The 17,759-nt window shown below is 33.0% G+C and overlaps 3 protein-coding genes across 4 annotated transcripts in view; 2 read left to right on the forward strand and 1 right to left on the reverse strand.

Moving 5' to 3' along the window:
* The first annotated feature begins 2,451 nt into the window (after nt 1-2,451).
* LOC18054174 (probable disease resistance protein At4g27220) lies at nt 2,452-9,586 on the forward strand. Of its 2 annotated transcripts, XM_024177996.1 has the most exons (3): nt 2,452-2,514; nt 6,427-9,380; nt 9,553-9,586. In XM_024177996.1, the coding sequence occupies exon 2, from the start codon at nt 6,431-6,433 to the stop codon at nt 9,368-9,370; it is 2,940 nt and encodes a 979-aa protein (XP_024033764.1). In that variant the 5' UTR covers nt 2,452-2,514; nt 6,427-6,430; the 3' UTR covers nt 9,371-9,380; nt 9,553-9,586. The 2 variants fall into 2 exon arrangements, with proteins under 2 accessions (XP_024033764.1, XP_006451950.1); XM_006451887.2 differs by lacking the exon at nt 2,452-2,514 and having other exon boundaries at nt 6,343-9,380.
* A 172-nt stretch (nt 9,587-9,758) lies between these two features.
* On the reverse strand, nt 9,759-14,856 carry LOC18054175 (peptidyl-prolyl cis-trans isomerase CYP37, chloroplastic). The gene is made up of 12 exons (XM_006451888.2): nt 14,530-14,856; nt 13,071-13,331; nt 12,911-13,000; nt 12,541-12,636; nt 12,015-12,122; nt 11,797-11,846; nt 11,463-11,565; nt 11,166-11,219; nt 10,774-10,932; nt 10,509-10,631; nt 10,319-10,368; nt 9,759-10,204 (listed from the first exon to the last, which is right to left on the reverse strand). The coding sequence occupies exons 1-12, from the start codon at nt 14,704-14,706 to the stop codon at nt 10,093-10,095; spliced, it is 1,383 nt and encodes a 460-aa protein (XP_006451951.1). The 5' UTR covers nt 14,707-14,856; the 3' UTR covers nt 9,759-10,092.
* A 346-nt stretch (nt 14,857-15,202) lies between these two features.
* The window catches only part of LOC18054177 (trafficking protein particle complex II-specific subunit 130 homolog), an 11,868-nt gene continuing 9,311 nt past the window's right edge, over nt 15,203-17,759 (forward strand). The window contains 5 exon segments of the mRNA XM_006451890.2: nt 15,203-15,698; nt 16,128-16,357; nt 16,473-16,654; nt 17,434-17,590; nt 17,592-17,664. Coding sequence (XP_006451953.2) covers nt 15,635-15,698; nt 16,128-16,357; nt 16,473-16,654; nt 17,434-17,590; nt 17,592-17,664 — 706 coding nt within the window. The 5' untranslated portion in view covers nt 15,203-15,634.

Genomic DNA, 17,759 nt, shown 5'->3' on the forward strand with positions numbered 1-17,759 from the left:
TTTTTAGGTAGACTTGAAATCACATCGAACGAATTAGATTATTTATGTAAACTTTACCTCCAGTAAATAATTTAGAACAACGGTGACAATTTGGGTTAGAATTCGTTTATTCGATTTGATTCAATGCAAATTAAATGGGTTTGCGTTTGAAAAAAAATTATTTGTTTTATAAATGGATGAATTCAATTCGATTTGCTAATTAAACAAATCAAATTTGAGTTTGAGGATATTGATTCATTTATTCGTTTAGGATTCATTTAATAAATAGGTCATAAACAAGTTGAATATGAACCATTCATTTAAAGTTAGTTTAATTAAATTATTTATTTATACTTAAATATGTATGAAAAAATTTTAAACTTTGAAGTTTAATATAGCAGTCATAATGTTTTGTAGGATGTTAAATTTACAATCTTTTTATATTTTATTTTGCTTATTTTTTGTTCATTATAAATAAATTGTAAATGGATCGAGATTTGATTTGATTCGTTTATTAATTTTACTAAACGAATTTTACGAATCAAATCGAATATTCATTTAATAAACGAATCGAATCCAAATCAACATAATTTTAAATCAATTTATTTATGGTTCGATTCAAATACGATTCATTTATTCATTCTGCTATCCCTAATTTAGAACATATTTTTAGCGAAATAGTATAATAACGATGGACTCCCTAATCTTTCATGATTTCACAAGTAAGGACATAACTATCTATTTGTCTCAAATATGCGCATTACCCATACAGAAATATAATTGAACTTGCTCTTTGTGTTCGTGACATATAATATAATTCTTTGCTTCATTCCCACGGATACCTTTTCTTTCGTGATTATTAGCTTCACAATGCACTTTGTTTGGATTCTATCCTTTTTTTTTTAATTCAAGATTAGCCTTCCCTTCAACAAAATTTTCATAGAGAATTTACATTTTGGTACTACACTTATTTATTGCTCTCATCTGACAAGTCTTGAGTTTTTCTAATTAAGCAAATGTGTTTGATTTGTGAAGTATCATAATAAAAGTACGATGAACAAAATTAACAACATTCATTTACTTGTTGAATATTTAATAATAATGATCGCGGACTACTCTCTTAAAGTAATATTATTAGCGGCCCTCTAAAAATCTCTTAAAACCTTTTATTTTTTTCACTATACTTACATACTTTAAAATAATATAAATATCTAATAACACCTCTTTTAATGATAAAAATAACCTTAAATACAATAACTTCTGATGAAACCCAAAATTTCAATTCTTCCTTGTTCAAACCCAATATTTAGATTCAGTTTCCTATTTTTCAAATCCACAATTGAAATATTGTTCCTTGGGTTGTGGAATTTATTTAATGCTAGCCGTTGAGTCTGGTCTTCTCCCATTGTTAAATTCAAATTATGATTTTCAATTCCCAATTATTTTCAGCACATAAGCAGATCATTCAAAAATCTGTTTGTCGAGTATGCCATTAGTCGTTCTTAGCATTAATTACATTGATGACTGGACGTAGGCCATAGCCTCTATTCCATATTTGATCTAGAAAAAGAATCATAAGGCTTTCAATTATTTTTTTTTTTTTTGGTTTAAAAATTTTTAAAAAGGTTAGTTCAAGAGAAAAAAAGAAAAGAAAAGAAAAGAGGTTTTTTTTTTAAATAATAGAAGTGTTAAAAAAAATAAAAAATTTTAAATAACATATAACACATATATATGACATGTGGGTGCATATAGTTTTTCAAAAAAGAAAATTAGTGGTGTTTAAATGTAGGTTTAATTATGTATATGTTTTGTCTTTTAATATAATTCAGTGAAGATTAAAGATGTAGATCATTAAAAAGGATTATCAAAGAATTTTATAATGGTGCAAATAGTTCAGCTCTTCATCTAAATATTGATTCGTGGGTTGATTTTTTAAACCCGCAAACTCAGGTAATGTGAGATTAATTAATTGAATGGTAGAAGTGAGTAATAAATTATAAAATTTATTGATTTTTACGTGACCTAGACGCATAAATTATACAAAAAGGTAATTGGACTGGAACAAGTTATTCCTAACATTACATGCAGGTAGGGTATCAATATAATTAATTCTTTGCTTCATTCTCATGTATACCTTTTCTTCACCGAATAATTCTTGGCTGACATTACAACACACTTGGTTTGGACTCAATCCCAGAATGAAAGATTAGCCTTTCCTTCTACAAAACTGTGACAGAGATTAGAGAATTTGCATTCTGGTTTTACGCAATTCTCTGCAGTTCTCATCTTTTAATTTGTCTTTTCAATTCACTCAAGAAAACTTCGACAAGGAATTGGCCAACCCTGCCCATTTATTCAGGCAAGTGAAATAATTTTGGTGGAATTAATAAATGCTCTCTCCTCTCATTGTCTTAATTAATTTCTTAACAACGTTATCTACACAATCTCTTTGTCAGAGTCATTGTTCAAGAAGCCTAAAACATGAAGGCCGTTTGGATTGCCTGCCTTTAAAGTAGAATTAGAAAGCAGCACCAGGTACCTTTTTTTATTATTGTTATTATTGTTATTATTGTTATTATTTATTTTCATGATAGTTTTTGGACTGAACGTTTGTACAATGTTGAAAGCATGACACTCTATTATATACATTAGCATTCTATCTTGGAAACAATTTATTTAAGCCAACCTTCTTTATAAGTTTTTTCTTTATATCTTATTGCACGTTAAGGGCATGTTTTATAGGATTACAGATCCGTTTTGATACTATAGTTAGATAGTTGTAATTTTTAAACACCAACTCTAAAATATTGACAAACACTTGTATATCTATAACTTAAAAGCTGAGGTGATTATCTCTCATTATACATGATAAAATATTTATATTGTCCCAAAACGTTATCAAAAATATAATTACACCACCCATTTTTTAATATTTAATAAATAAATAAATAAATTTTATTTCCACCTTAAAAAAAACTAATGGTGGTCATAGTCATCCAAAATTGCTAAAAAAACAAAACAAAATAAATGTTAATGTATATAATAGAGCAATTATTGTCCAAAGCCGTGGCTTCACATTGACCTGTCGTTTAATGCGGTGAGTCATAGTGCAACACCACCTTCACACACTAAAGCGTGTAACACACTTTCAGATGCTGATGGTGGTATGATGCCCTACCCCTAAAAGGCCACTCACAGCGAAATCGCAGCTTTGGGTGGTGATTTCACCGTCTCTAAGGACTTTTTAAGTCCGGTAATTGCGCTGTTAAGCAGCTAGCAAAAAAGGAAGTCCAATAGTACCTAATTTTAAGGGTGGGCGGGTTGAATTGGTTGGGTAGAATATTAACCTAATTCAATCCGCATATAGAACATGTTAAAAAAATTCAATCCCCAGAACTACGGGTTGGGTTGATTGGGTTGGGTTTTTGTAAACATCTATTTTTTTTAATCTAAACAAAAATAAATTAATTAATTAAAAAAATTAAAAAACACAAATATTAAAATCCTTACAACAAATCCAACATTTCAAAACTCAACAATCAAATTATTCGTACATAATTAATGGAAAAAAAAACAAGTCCATTATTTAAAATTCTTATTTAATACAGAACACTAAATATCAAAATTTATATAATAACACACACACACGCACACACACATAAATGAGTTGACGGGTTGGGTTGGATTAAAATTTTCAACTCAACCTACAAAAAATCATATGAGTTGGGTCGGTTTCACGGGTTAGACGAGTTGATGTCCACCCCTACCTAATTTATTGCACGACTTAGAAGTTTGCTAGTGACAAATATATTTTCAATATACATTATAATTACCGAATAGTTGATTTAATATAATTTAAGAAATTAAATAATAACTATTTACGTAATAGTATATTTGATTTAGTAATTATATAATTTATTAAGTTTTAAACTTTATTTTGGGTGGGGATATTTCCACCATATTATTGTAGTAAATCCACCCCACTTCTAAAAAATAATTACAGTGAGTTCACAATATTTTTAAAAAATACAAATTAATAAAAGTATTGTACAGTCTATCAATTAAATCATTCTATTAATTTTTTTCTTAGGTTTCTTTGATCATATTTGATTATAAACCTTAATTTAAGTTTTATTTTGCTATTTTATTATTATGATATAAAATGACCACATTGCCTCAATAAACATGACTTATTGTATCTAATAATTTAGGTATTTAATTTTCTGACTTATAATCTAATATTTTTAAATAAAATTTAATTATTATTTTCACTATCCTTACATGTAAACAGCATAAATTTGACAGCCCAATAATTTACATGAATATTGTGCCATAAAGACCATATGGTAGTGTAATTAAAGTTTAATAATCATACTAATAAAGTAGTATTAATTAGAAAAAATGAGTTTAGTATAAAATTAGAAAACTATTGAAGTTAAAGTAAATTCTTGGTGGTTTTACCTTATAAGAATAAAATAGTAAAAAATTTATGCCCAAAAAACTTTTGTAATCAAATATAATAAGAAATTGAAGTCATAAAAAGAGAGATTTAATAAATTAATTCTCTAAAATTCTTCTTCATTTGAAATTTCTTGAAAATATTAAGGATTTTTTGTAATTATTTTTTGAAACGAGGTGGATTTATAAAAACTATGGGGTGAAGATGTCATCACCCTTTCATTTTAGGATTAATTGCGCCCTGCTCTCAAGCCTTCCAAAATTTTCTATTTTGCCCACAATTGTTTCAACTTCTTCTACCGCACACCTACAACCGTTGGTTTCGTTGTTATCTTTGACGTTTAAAGTGTAAAATGTGAAAATTCAATTATAAAAATTAATAAACCCGATATATTTCTTTTTTTTTTCCCTTTAGGGTGGAATTAACCCTTTACTTTAATACAAATTTTTATGAAAACTATAACTAATGTATTTACCAAATACCTACTAGCTTTTATTTCATAGCTGCAACTTCTATCTCAATAAAGATATTATATAACTTTTAATTCAATGCCAAGCAAAGTGTATATTGAGTATTCTCTTGTCTTTTGTTTGGCGAGCATAAGATCGGACTAGATTACAAAATTTATTAGTTGTAACAATAATAATAAATAATCATTATTAAGAATATTTAACTATTACTTTTTTTCACTATTGAAAATAATTATACTTTTTATCATAAATTTCAATTACATTGCTATTTTATTCAATAATTATTAAACTAATTTATTAATAAGAAAGGGAAATATTTTTATTGAGTAAATTTTAAAAAGTCTCTTTTAAATATTTGAGTTATCCTAAGTTATTTATATCTTGGGAAACCATGGGATAAATTTTTCTCTCAATAGGAGACGGGCAAATATCCACCAACGACTCGATGTTTAGCATTTTATCAAAACTACACCAATTTTTTTCTTTTACAACTATCCAATAGAATTTTATAAAGTGTATGACTTTTTTACTTCATTAATTCCATTAGAAGATTTAACAAAATATTAACAAAATGACTATTTTCCTCCTAATCATAAAAAGTCTATTTAATGCTAGCTAAATAACAAAAAATGGATTTCATTTTGTAGTTGTTAGACCAATAACCCTACGAATTTAATTAGCTATATAAACTCATGAAACCTATTAATTTGTATATATAAAATCACCTAAGTAACTAGCCTAGCTAATTTGTAACTCATTTGCAACATAAATTAAGAACCACTTCTCATATGATCTATCCTGAGTAACATATCTTTGACAATAATAACAAAGCTTAACCAATAATAAATCACTAATAGAAAAATTATAGTTATCCAAAATACATTCAAAATAACAAAAAAGCAATGGTGAGAAACTTTGAACATTACATTGTGTTCCCTATCAATAAAAAATTGCAACGTAAAATAAATTATGGGAGAACTTAGAGTTTGCATTTTGTTCTCATCAATCCAAAATAACAATACATTTCAAAAGCATCTAAAATAACGATCGATAAATAGTGTTTTTATATTTAATAGCAAAATGATCATTTTATAATTTTTCTGTTAAATTCTCTATAGATGCTAATAGAAAAGTTAAGTGTGATACACTTCGTAAATTTAAAATGGAAAGTTGCAAAAGAAAAAAATTTTGAGGTATTTTTGATGAAGTTTGAAACATAAAGATGTACGTGATATTTGCCCATAAGGTATTAAACGGAGAATCCTTCAAAATATATGATTAGATAAAAGATAATCCAATTAAATGTTCTTATCCTGTAACCAAACACGCTATAAACGCAAGAACACGCAAATTGGTTCATATTGGAGTAATTATTTATCCTTTAAAAAAGTGAAGTTCTTTGTTTTGATTTTAAAGATGTCTGAAACAATGTGAATGTGTTAGGAATTCTTACCATTTAAAAGTTTTCACAGCAGATAGAATAACAATCTCATGCTCAAATCTATCTATATAATACAGGGAAATGGAGCCAGGGGCAGTCATTGAAATCATAAACTTTGTAGGACCTCCAATTTGTAAATACTGGAACTATCACAGAAACCTTAAGATATTTTTGGATACTCTTAGAAGCAAGAAGGAAGATCTGAATTGCCGCAAGGAAGATGTGGAGTTAAGATTGAGTGCAGAGTGTCATTCTGGAAAGACACCAAAGAAAGAAGTCGAAAAATGGTTAAAGAAAGCAGAGAAAGTGAGTAATGAGGCACAGAGTCTAGAAGATAAAGCCGGTAAATGCAGATATGTATCTCGTGCTTGTCTGGGGAAACTTATTGACGAGAAGAGCAAGGAACTAATTGAAGTTTATGATCAAGGTAGTTTTCCTACTAGTTTGGTAATTGATCCTCCTTCAAATGTTGGGTCAAATGTTGGGCAGCTGATACCAACGCAAGAACTGGTCGGTGAAGCTACTGTCAAAGAAAAAGTTCGGGGACACTTGATGGGTAGCACAGTATGCAAGATTGGAGTTTGTGGGATGGGCGGGATAGGAAAGACAACGATCATGAAGCATGTCCACAACGAGCTCTTGAAGGAAACCAAGTTTGATACAGTAATTTGGGTGACTGTGTCCCAAGAATTTGATGTCAAGGAGATACAGGAAGACATTGCATCTGCCTTGAAAAAAAGTCTATCAGCTACGGATAAAATCATGCGGGCGGCACAGTTGTCAAAAATGTTGAAAGAAAGAAAGAGGTATGCATTGATTTTAGATGATGTGTGGGAGATGTTTTCCCTCGATGAGGTTGGAATCCCTGAGCCAACTGTAGACAATGGGTGCAAATTAGTTTTAACAACACGTTCAAAAGAAGTGGCTCGATCTATGGGTTGTGAGGAGATCCCAGTTGATTTGCTTTCAGAAGACGAGGCATTGCGTTTGTTCTCGAAGCATGTTGGAGATCGCCTTTTGCACATTCCGACTATAGAACCAATTTTGAAACAAGTGCTGGAGCAGTGTGCTGGTCTGCCTCTCGCAATTGTTACAGTAGCTAGCAGTATGAGGGATGTGAAAGATGTTGACTTGTGGAAGAATGCATTAAACGAATTAAAAAAGCACTCAAGCAGTGTTGAGGGTATCCGAGATAAGGTAATTCCAAGATTGAAGTTTAGTTATGATCGTTTGATGGATTCGAAAATAAAGCATTGCTTTTTATATTGCGCATTGTATCCTGAAGACTTCGATATTCCTAAAGAGGAGCTCATAGAATATTGGATTGTCGAGGGGCTCATAGATGTAATGGAGACTAGACAAGCAATGCATTACAAGGGTCTTGCAATTTTACATAAGCTAAAAGAGAATTGTTTGTTAGAAAGTGCCGAAGATGGGAAATGTGTAAAGATGCATGATCTTGTAAGAGAGATGGCATTGGATATTACTACTGGGAGTCCTCGGTATTTAGTAGAAGCTGGAAAATTCGGAGCGCTACTTCTTGAGGAAGAATGGAAAGATGATGTCGAGAAGGTTTCTTTAATGCGGTGCCGTATAACAAGAATTCCCTCCAACTTCCCATCTTCAGGGTGTAGATCACTCTCAACGTTGTTGTTGCAGCATAATTACATAGAAGAGATTCCTGAATCCTTCTTTGAACACTTGACTGGGCTAAAGATTCTCGATCTGTCTGGAAATAGTAATCTTCTGCGTCTGCCAGATTCCATATCCGGTTTAATAAACCTCACAGCATTGATGGTTCATGGTTGCTTTAGGCTAAGGCATGTGCCTTCTTTGGCCAAACTTAGCGCTTTAAAGAAGTTGGATCTTGGAGGCACGGAAATTGACGTCGTTCCTCAAGGATTGGAAATGTTGGCACATCTCACGTACCTTGATTTGAATTGGACACGAATTCTACAAATTCCTGATGGTATGTTATCGAATCTCTCCCGTATTCAGCACTTGCGGTTGGATCGCGTTGCCTTTGAAAACGCAGAAGACATTTTGAGATTGATGAAATTGGAAATTTTTGGAGTGCGATTCGATCATCTGCAAGACTATCATCGGTACTTATCTCTGCAATCCCGAAGAAGACTCAGCAAGTATTATTTTACTGTGGAGAAGAACGCTTATACATATGCACGCGGGGAGTGGGATAAATATGTTTCACTTGTTGAGTTACGTATTTGTGAAAATTCTGTTGTGCTCCCTCGTGACATTCAGCAATTGCATTTTAATGCGTGTGGTGGTATGAGAAGCTTAAGGGATGTTCCTTCTTTGAAAGATACAACTGACTTGAGGGAATGCGTGATTTACAGGTGCTACGAGATGGAGTTTGTGTTTTGTTTGTCCTCCTGTTACGGCATCCTCGAGACCCTTGAGTACTTGTTGCTTCAACGGTTGGTCGACTTGAAGGCCATTTTTCAAATTGCAGAAGACGAAGTTAATGCTTCCTCACTACGAACACAAACACCATCACCGCCAAACATTGTTTTTTGTCTCAAGAGGTTAATCATGTCTGATTGTGGTAAAATACGAAAGCTGTTCTCGCCTGAGTTGCTACCATCGCTCCAAAACTTGGAAGAGATTCAAGTTACGTATTGTGGAGGACTTGAGGAAATAATAGCCGCGTCAGATGATGATGAAGAAGGAGAAAACAATGAAGCAGCAGGAAATAATTCCATCAAATCATTGGCTCTTCCCAAATTAAGAGTTCTCTCTTTGAAAGAACTACCAAATTTAATGAGCATTTGTAGCCGTCGTTCGACATTAGTTTGTAATTCTCTGGAAACCATTGTTGTGTTGCGATGTCCAGAGATAAAGAGGTTGCCTGTCTTGCTTCCCCATCTTGTAAATGGCCAACCATTAAATCCCCGCTCTCTTAGGATCGACATTGACAAAGATTGCTGGGATGCACTGGAGTGGGATGATCCCAACACTAAAAGCCTCCTCGCACTCGTCCGTGGATACTGGTGGAGTTAAGAGTACCTCTGTAAGTTCTTCAATACTTCACTCCATTCGTTTAAGAAATCTTTTTCTTTTTTATTTCTGTCATCATCTTCAATTCTTCCCTTTTTATGTTAAAAACAAAAATAAATAAATAGATAAATAAATAAATAAATAAATAAAGCAAAGCTTATTGGAATCTTGTTTCTTATGATCAGCGAAACGTCACGAGGCCAAAGCAATTTGCAAATGCTAGTTCTTCGAAGGAACGACTGTGCAGAAGCAAATGAAATGAATCGAGGTATGATTTCTAAAGTGAAGTTTGCTTTAGGGAAGTGGTTTGATTTATGATGATTTGTACAGAACTCTTAAGCAAGCTAATTGCTTTCTGTTTCATATTTCTCACAATGAAGATGCATTGTAATTCGTTAATTATCGAGTTATTGTGTAATAATAATACATGCAAACTTCCTCTCATATTACTAGGAAGCTTGTATAATATTTTCAGCTGCCTGTCACACTCTCCTTCATGTAAATATATGGTTTTCATGACATCCATTTTCTATTTTGCCGTAAATTGTGCTTTCTTTGGCAAAACTGGGGGCTTTAAAGATTTTAGTTCTTGATGGCATACGAACTATGAGACGTTCCTACAGGAATAGAAAGGTCGACTAAAAAGCTGTTTATTCTTTAAAAATGCAACTCTCATTTGGGAATACAGCAAAAAGTCAGGAAAGGAGATGAAGATAATCCGCAAATCAACTCTCATTTGGCAATACAAGGCGATCTTGACCTTCGATAAGCTTCGCAGATTGAATGACATCCCCAGTTTTGATCTGTGGCAGAATGTCTCTCCCCACCGTTGTGTACCTGCAAATTAGAAGAAAAGTATAATCAGTTCAAGCACCAAACGGTCTCTAGCTTGCTTACAGCCGCTAGCCAAGATAAAAAAGAAAATAACATGATAGAGGTTTAATAATTTACCCAAAAACGGAAAATTGCCCTTCATCGAAAGATAACCCCCCTAGGCCAGCCTACAGAACAAGTACATGTGAGAATATATCAGTCTAGATAAATCAAAAGCAAAGTAGAGACCATACGGAAAAGGAATAGGGACATGTTGAACAAAAGCCTGTTATGTCTCGGTTCTAATGATGTGATGTAATTTGCTCACATTTCTTTTGTCATAAAGGTAGAAGAAAAACTGATACGGGGCAGAGTATTCCTCTGAGTCTTCACTATGTGCCATTGCAACAGCTCCATATACTGATAAAGGAAGAACCGGCAATTCTCCATCCTTCCAAGTGAAAATTAAAGAATGAAGACGTAAGATAACGTTTTTTTTTTTTAATTTTAAGAAGTAAGATAACGTATTGTTAAGTGCATCAAAACATGCAATGTTACGGATTGTTAACTGCATCAAAACATGCAATGTTTACCTGCACGTTTAAGGCTGTCCTGTACAATGGCTCAAATTGCCCTGATGGCATTATTTCCAAGGGCAAATTGTAATCACTGCCCTTATCTAGACCTTTTTCTGTCAGAACAGCTTGGTTCGTACAATTTAGCCTTGTCCCATCATATGCTCCATCAATCACCTGAAAGTTTATTGAATGGTTTAATGTATTTTATCAGGAGAGTACACGTACTCCTGTAATTCTAAGTTTTCCATACAAGGAAAAGAATGTTTATTGAGTCTTTAGATTTGTTTAAAAACCACTGCAGTCATCAAACCTGAAAGTAGACAGTGAAAAATAACAGGAAAAATCCAGATTATATGATGACTGTACAAAGTACATCACAAGGCTGAGGTGAGATTCAACTACCTTACCAGCTTTGCGACATTCCCAGCTGTTAATGGTGCTGAATATCCATCTAGAACAACCTGAATCAATTAACAGTAAATTACTAGCAGAAAACACAATAACACACTAAGAAGAATAGAAGCAATGTAATAGCTCATTTTGATGAAAGGAAATTCATAAGTTTGCAGAAATTAATAAACCTAAGACTTCTAGAAAATTAACAAGAACTAATGCATGCAGCTTACCATAGTTATCCTTTTCTAAAAATGAAAAATAAAAAAGGAAAACACATAATGATGCTTAATTAAGTTAAATTCATCTACCTGAATTGTGGCAGTTTTCCTTGGTTCACCACCAGCTTCGGGAGAAAATGATGAACCATCTCCCTTCTCAATGGTAAGTTCGACAATTCCTCTCCCTGGTAACCTAAAAATAAAAGAGTACCACATTCTAATTCAGAATCATACAATACCAATAAAAATACTTGCGTTTCTACAACAAGATTTGACTCATTGTGGATATGGAAATAGAAACAACCATAAGGACAGACACTAGAATAACTTGTTTGAGTAACATCACTTTCTATGATACCCATATAACCACCGTCACTAAAATAGAGAATTAGAAGTTATAAGACAATCAACAGAAAATACTGACCTCGGATATTTCTTGTATTGCTCTGGCAACAAAAAGGATAACCCAGGAGCCTGTTGCAAACAATAATATTAACTTGAGATTTTTACACGTTCTCATATGATCCAAGTTGCATAACTATCAATTTAAAATTACTGGAAACTGAAGAAAGTCAAGTCATTTGTCGAATAGATATGCGGATCATAGAAGGATCATCTAAAATTACAAAGGAACCGCAAAACCTGTAGCAACTCCAGTTCTGCAACTGTATCCAGTGAAGATGCAAGGCCAACAGATACTTTATCTGGGTCCTGATCCTTGATACACTTTAGAAGTGCTTGCAGTCCACCCTACAGAAAAGAAAACTATAATATCATTTAAGTGTGTTCAGCAATGGACCATGCAAGCAGATTTTGTAATCAATTACATGAGCATTTTATAGATAAATTATTCCTTTGAAGACTGCTGTCGTGTAAACAAAATAACTGTAGCTTATAAAACATAAAGAGCTTTCTTTACATTTTCGGTTTCTTGAAAGCATGTAATTCTGCAGACATGTAATTGTGGCTCTTTGTAGACATGTAAACAAGTGGGAGAAATTAAAATGCTTATAGCACTTCATAGGTCATTATACATTGTAAATGTTCTTAATCAACCCAACATTGGACGTAGTAGTTAGTCAATATGAGTGAAAGATATACAAAGATTCTAAGTGTTTTCTCACATTAAATTAACCTGTACTTCTTATTTCCAAGTAAATTCTTATACCTTCCCGTCAATGAGAGATGCATACAGTGTAGAACCCTTTTCCTTTAGATCCGCTGGAATACTTGACAGTATAGAGTCCTTTTCGTCCATTGCTATCTAAAGTCAGGAAAGAAAAACAATAATGCAAATTTCCGGAAACTGAATCATAATAGATGACTTGGATAACGAGAGAAGAAAAGAAGTTAATGGCTGAAGGTTTACAAAGTGAAATAAGTCTCTGTTAGTTGATTTTTTTAACACTCGCTGGGCTGCAAAATATATATTAAGACTACTCGTAGATAGAAGGTTATTCTCATTCTTAATACATTGTTTCTTAAGAAAAGAGAGAGAGAGAGAGAGAGAGAGAGGGAGAAAATTGGACAAATAATACCTTTAGTGCTTTCTTCACATTACCCTCCATGGTTCCGTAAGGTTTTCTCTGTGGAATCCTTAGCAAAAATGATATATCCTCCAAAGAAGCCTTAAAAGAAAAAGCTACTGATTACAAAGTAAGTTAGAGAAATGGAAAAAAATTATGTTACTAGTACCACCTGTATTGCCTTCATGTTTGCATTTGCAGGGATAGCCCTTCTCAAAGCAAGTTCTCCAGTTCTTGGGACCTTTGTGTCAGGAGAATAAAGCACTGCATTTGCGGGGAAAACTGACCAAAAGTCCCAGCCAACCAAGCATAGTGGAGTAGAAATTTGGACAAAAATAAGAATTGTTGCAATCAAAGTCTTTACTGTTTTCATTCCATGTTGAAAAGTTGATATGAATAATTTGGTAGGAAGATCATGCTGGTGCACTGGTTCCTGCATAATCGGAAATCCATTTAAAAGCAAGGAGGAGCTCAATAGAGAAATATAGTTTCATCTTTCTTCTGGTCCAAAAGTATAGCTCTAATCATTCAGTAAGAAGATAAGAACTGAATCGGGCAAATCAGAGCAGATTTTAACTATACTAGACACAAAATTGGCTGCAACAGTATAGGATAGTTGTTATGTTACTGAAACGTGACATTATAACATTTGTAATTTGCTAAACTTGGTTCCTGTGTTTAAGCAGTGGAAGGGGTTATAAATAAAGGGTAACTCGCTATTCGAAAAAACTTATATTGAATGAACAGAATAGCCATCACTAGATGGAAAGGGACACATCTGCTAGACAACTATGGCACTTTACTAGTTCAAACATGACACCAATAGTAATTCTGTAGCTATTTCTACTATCCCTTTAAGCACCCGGCCACAGACAGCTTTTGTGATAAACCACACTCCAAATCCCTTCCTATTCATCTCTATGATTACCTCCACCACCACCATGACTGCCATGCACACTGATGAAGGTAGTAAAGGAGAAAGCAATCTACAAGAATCTTAAGAAGTATAAGTAAAAGGAATGGATGGATTACAAATTCAAATAGACTAACATGCCTATTCCATGACATAGGCCAGATATGACCTGTGGTCCTCAATACAAACCCCAATCTGGGGTCTCTAATATAGTTACCAGGCAACATTACCAACTAGGCCAAATTGACACCTTTTCCACCCACCATTAGTTTGCAATCATCTGACCACTATTTCATAAATTTAGTATCTAATGCATATAGTCAGAGAAATAAATAACAAAACCTACAGCAATGCCTCAAGTCGAATGATCACAGTCATTTTTATGAGTAAGTAGCTCTCAACTAATTAATTTTTCGTCAAAATGGGGTTTACATATAAACCAAAGATACTTTAATAAGTTTCACACCATTCGAAAACAAACAATATGCATTTCAAAATTAAACTAATCACCATATAACATTTGTTCTAGAAAGCAATTTTCCATAATTTCATAAAGAATTGCATAGCATTGATTAATAAGAAGAGCTCAGATGGTGTAATCACAAATCTCCTAGACTCCTACATTAACATTATCGCGCCCCCGAAATTTTGAAACCATTTACAACTAAATACACGAAATTATCAATTCCACGAGGAAAAAGGACAAAAAAAAACTTACCCTTGTATCATTAATGTTTGTACGCTTGCAGTGAATCTTGAAATGGCCAAATCTTGTAGCTTCATTCCTGTTGAGTAGAAATGTGAACTGGGATGAGAGAAAAGAGCGCTTTGGAGCGGCGGAGAAACTGAAAGAGAGCTTGTGAGGGAGAATGGGAGAGGATAAAGTGAAGGCCATGAACGGAAAGGAAGGTTGGTACTTGCTGATAGAGCGGGGATTTTGGCGGGTTTAATCCACTGCTTGCGACTAAAAGCTTATCTGGTAGTCTTCGATTGGTTTTCGTATGGTTTTGGTTCCATAATGACTAGATTGCCCCTGCAGGTTTAGTTTTAGGAGCGAGAGAGGTAGCTAGTATCAGGAGTGAATGCTTTACAAGGCTTTAAAAGGTTTTTTTTTTTTAAAAAAAAAATTTTAAGTTTTTAAATGAAATATTAAAAATTTAGTTTAGAAAGGCTTATTTAGATTCTGCACACTTGATATATAAATTTTACATTTGTACTAAAAACATAATTTTATATTTTGTGAAATAAAAATTGTAGTAGTCAGTTGTCTGATTTTTATTTTATTAACTTCTTTTTCATTCTAATAAAATGACAAATAGTCTTTAAAACTTTAGACAAAGTTTGAGCCTAAATCTTAGATTTTTGTTTTGTTAGTTGCTTTTTTATTTTATTTTTTGCTTGCATTAAACAAAATTCCCCAAATTAAAATCTCTGCAACTACAAGCAAAATTCTAAAATTTCTAGTGACTACACCATATTTATAAATGTGAAAACCATTTAAAATTAATCTCCTACTAAATTTACTCTGAAATCCACCCATGGCCGTACCAACCAGCCAAATGGTTTGTAATTAAAAGCAATCTCAACCCCTTTTTTTCCCCCCTCTCCTTTAGATATTAAATTACATTTGTATAATTCATTTTGATTAACAAATATATAACAAAAATCCTCTCAAGGTTTGAAGTATAGTCTAATTACAACACGTAGTAAAACGAGAGCTCTCTCACTCTCGCTCGCTCGCTGCCGGCGCATACACATTCATCTGTAAATGTGTTTCTAATTGATCCATGGATTGCATGCGGTGTTTGTAGATCGACAAAGGAATGGCGAATTATTTAGCTCAGTTTCAGTCGATCAAGAGCACGTGCGATCGCATCGTAATTGCAGGTAAATCTCATCTCATTATTACTAACAATTTTCAAATTTCTCTTTTTAACGTTGTCGTTTTATCCGATTGCGCTTGGATCAAGTTTTGTTAACTGTACGTGTGCATCTCAGTATTGTCCGTCAATTGTCTTCTTCTTTTCGCTTTTCAGTGTTCGATTAGTTACTTAAAATTAGTATAAAGACTAAGTTGAGTTTAATTTTTTATATCGTTAGTCATTTGCGTTAATATTGAAACAACAAAAAAATATATATATAGTTTTGGAAATTGGAATAGGAATTTTTTTTATATAAAATTAATTCATGCAAAAAAAAGGGGAAATGTTACTATTGATGTTATGAAGAGTGATATGATGGTGAGATTATAGTGATGAAGCAATGATTGCTTTCTTGTGTTTATTGTTGATGATTTTACCATGAACTGATTTGCAGTTGAAGATGTGAGCGATTTGTGGCCAACTATTCAGAGTGGATTTGAGGAGCAGTTGCCATTTAAAAGAGCTTGTTTGAACAACAAGACACGTAATCCTGTGTTTGTGGAGAAATTGCCTGCTGAATTTATATTGACAACAGATGCAAGACTTCGCAGCAGATTTCCGCAAGAGCAGCTGCTATTTTGGTTTCGAGAACCGTATGCAACTGTGGTTCTCGTGACATGTGAGGTAACTTGGACTTAATTGGTAGCTGAAATTTTACGCTTTTCGCCTGCTTTTTTGTTTTATTGCACGGTTGGCAAACTTTGTGTGCTGTACTTCCTTATTATTATTTTTTCTCCAGGATCTTGATGAGTTCAAAACCATCCTTAAACCACGACTGAAATTAATTACCCAGAATGATGAGAGGGAATGGTTTATCGTATTTGTGTCAAAAGCTCACCCAAACAATGATCAAGCTAACAAAATGGCGAAAAAAGTATTTGCCAAACTTGAAGTTGATTTTAACTCCAAGAAGAGAGAAAGGTAAAATTTCAGTTCTTAGCATTGTCTTTATACTTGAATTAATGAATCTGACCACTATTCTATTTAACGGCTAACCTACTGATCATGTTCATGTATTGTACTTTGTTTAGTACATGGTGCACTTTATGGCTTAAGCTGCTTAGAGATTGACATTCACAAAGTGAACAATCTCACATCAGGGTATTGTATTAGGCTGATATTAATTTCTTTATATACATGGGAAAGTATAAATGCTGTACTTAAGAAAAGGAGAGATTCAAAAAAATGGGAACAAGCAATCCCCCAAAATCAGATCAGTCTGGAACATCAAAAACAAAATACCTACACGAAATGAGTGTTGAGATTAATCTAACCTAAAACAAGCCATATGTACCTGCCCGACCCTCTAAAACAACAGTATATGGTAAATTCAGACCCTCCCTGTCTAGATTATGAAGAAAAAGGATGACTGCAATCCCTTAATATAGCAAAAAATATGTCACCATGGAATAGCACTCATGAATTTCTGTTTCCTTGAATATGTTCATTATTGTCAATGATTGTGATTGCTTTAACGTGTAAGAAGCAAATTCCAATTAATTGATGAAAATATTGGTTCCTAATAATTGCAAAGTTGTCAATGACAATGATTCAAAAGCATCATCTATTTGGCTACTCATGATATGACAATATGCCTATTTATAAATCCTTTCTTGTCAAACATGTGTTGGTAGATTGCAATGGGGTATTTATCAAGTTTCTATTATTTCCCTTTTTAATACTCTAAACAAATGCTTCAGGTGTTGTAAATTCGACATACATGGCCCTGAACCAAACTTTTGGGAAGATTTAGAATCCAAGGTTATGGAGTCTATTCGGAATACGTTGGATAGGCGAGTGCAATTTTGTGAGGATGAGATACGCAAGCTAAGTGAGCTACGATTTATGCCAGTCTGGGAACTTCTGTAACTTTTTCATCTTGAAAGGTTTTTTCTCTTCTCAACTGTGAACCCATGAAAATGTGGAAGAGTGTGTGGCTGTAAGAGATGATATCCTAATGTAATACATAGTTTGCTTTGTGCCTTTGTTCTCATGTAAATATCTATTTGTGAGCACTTTTTTTTTT

Source organism: Citrus clementina, unplaced genomic scaffold (assembly GCF_000493195.1).
Source record: "Citrus clementina cultivar Clemenules unplaced genomic scaffold, Citrus_clementina_v1.0 scaffold_1, whole genome shotgun sequence".
NCBI classification, from domain to species: Eukaryota; Viridiplantae; Streptophyta; class Magnoliopsida; order Sapindales; family Rutaceae; genus Citrus; species Citrus x clementina.

Excerpts from the sequence above, each read along its gene's own strand:
- LOC18054174 (XM_024177996.1), top strand. The coding sequence starts at position 6,431 with ATGGAGCCAGGGGCAGTCATTGAAATCATAAACTTTGTAGGACCTCCA.
- LOC18054175 (XM_006451888.2), bottom strand. The coding sequence starts at position 14,706 with ATGGCCTTCACTTTATCCTCTCCCATTCTCCCTCACAAGCTCTCTTTC. Across the intron at positions 13,001-13,070 it reads CAAACATGAAGGCAATACAG|GCTTCTTTGGAGGATATATC; the intron begins GTGGTACTAGTA and ends TTTTCTTTTAAG. Across the intron at positions 11,847-12,014 it reads CAGAACTGGAGTTGCTACAG|GCTCCTGGGTTATCCTTTTT; the intron begins GTTTTGCGGTTC and ends TGTTTGCAACAG.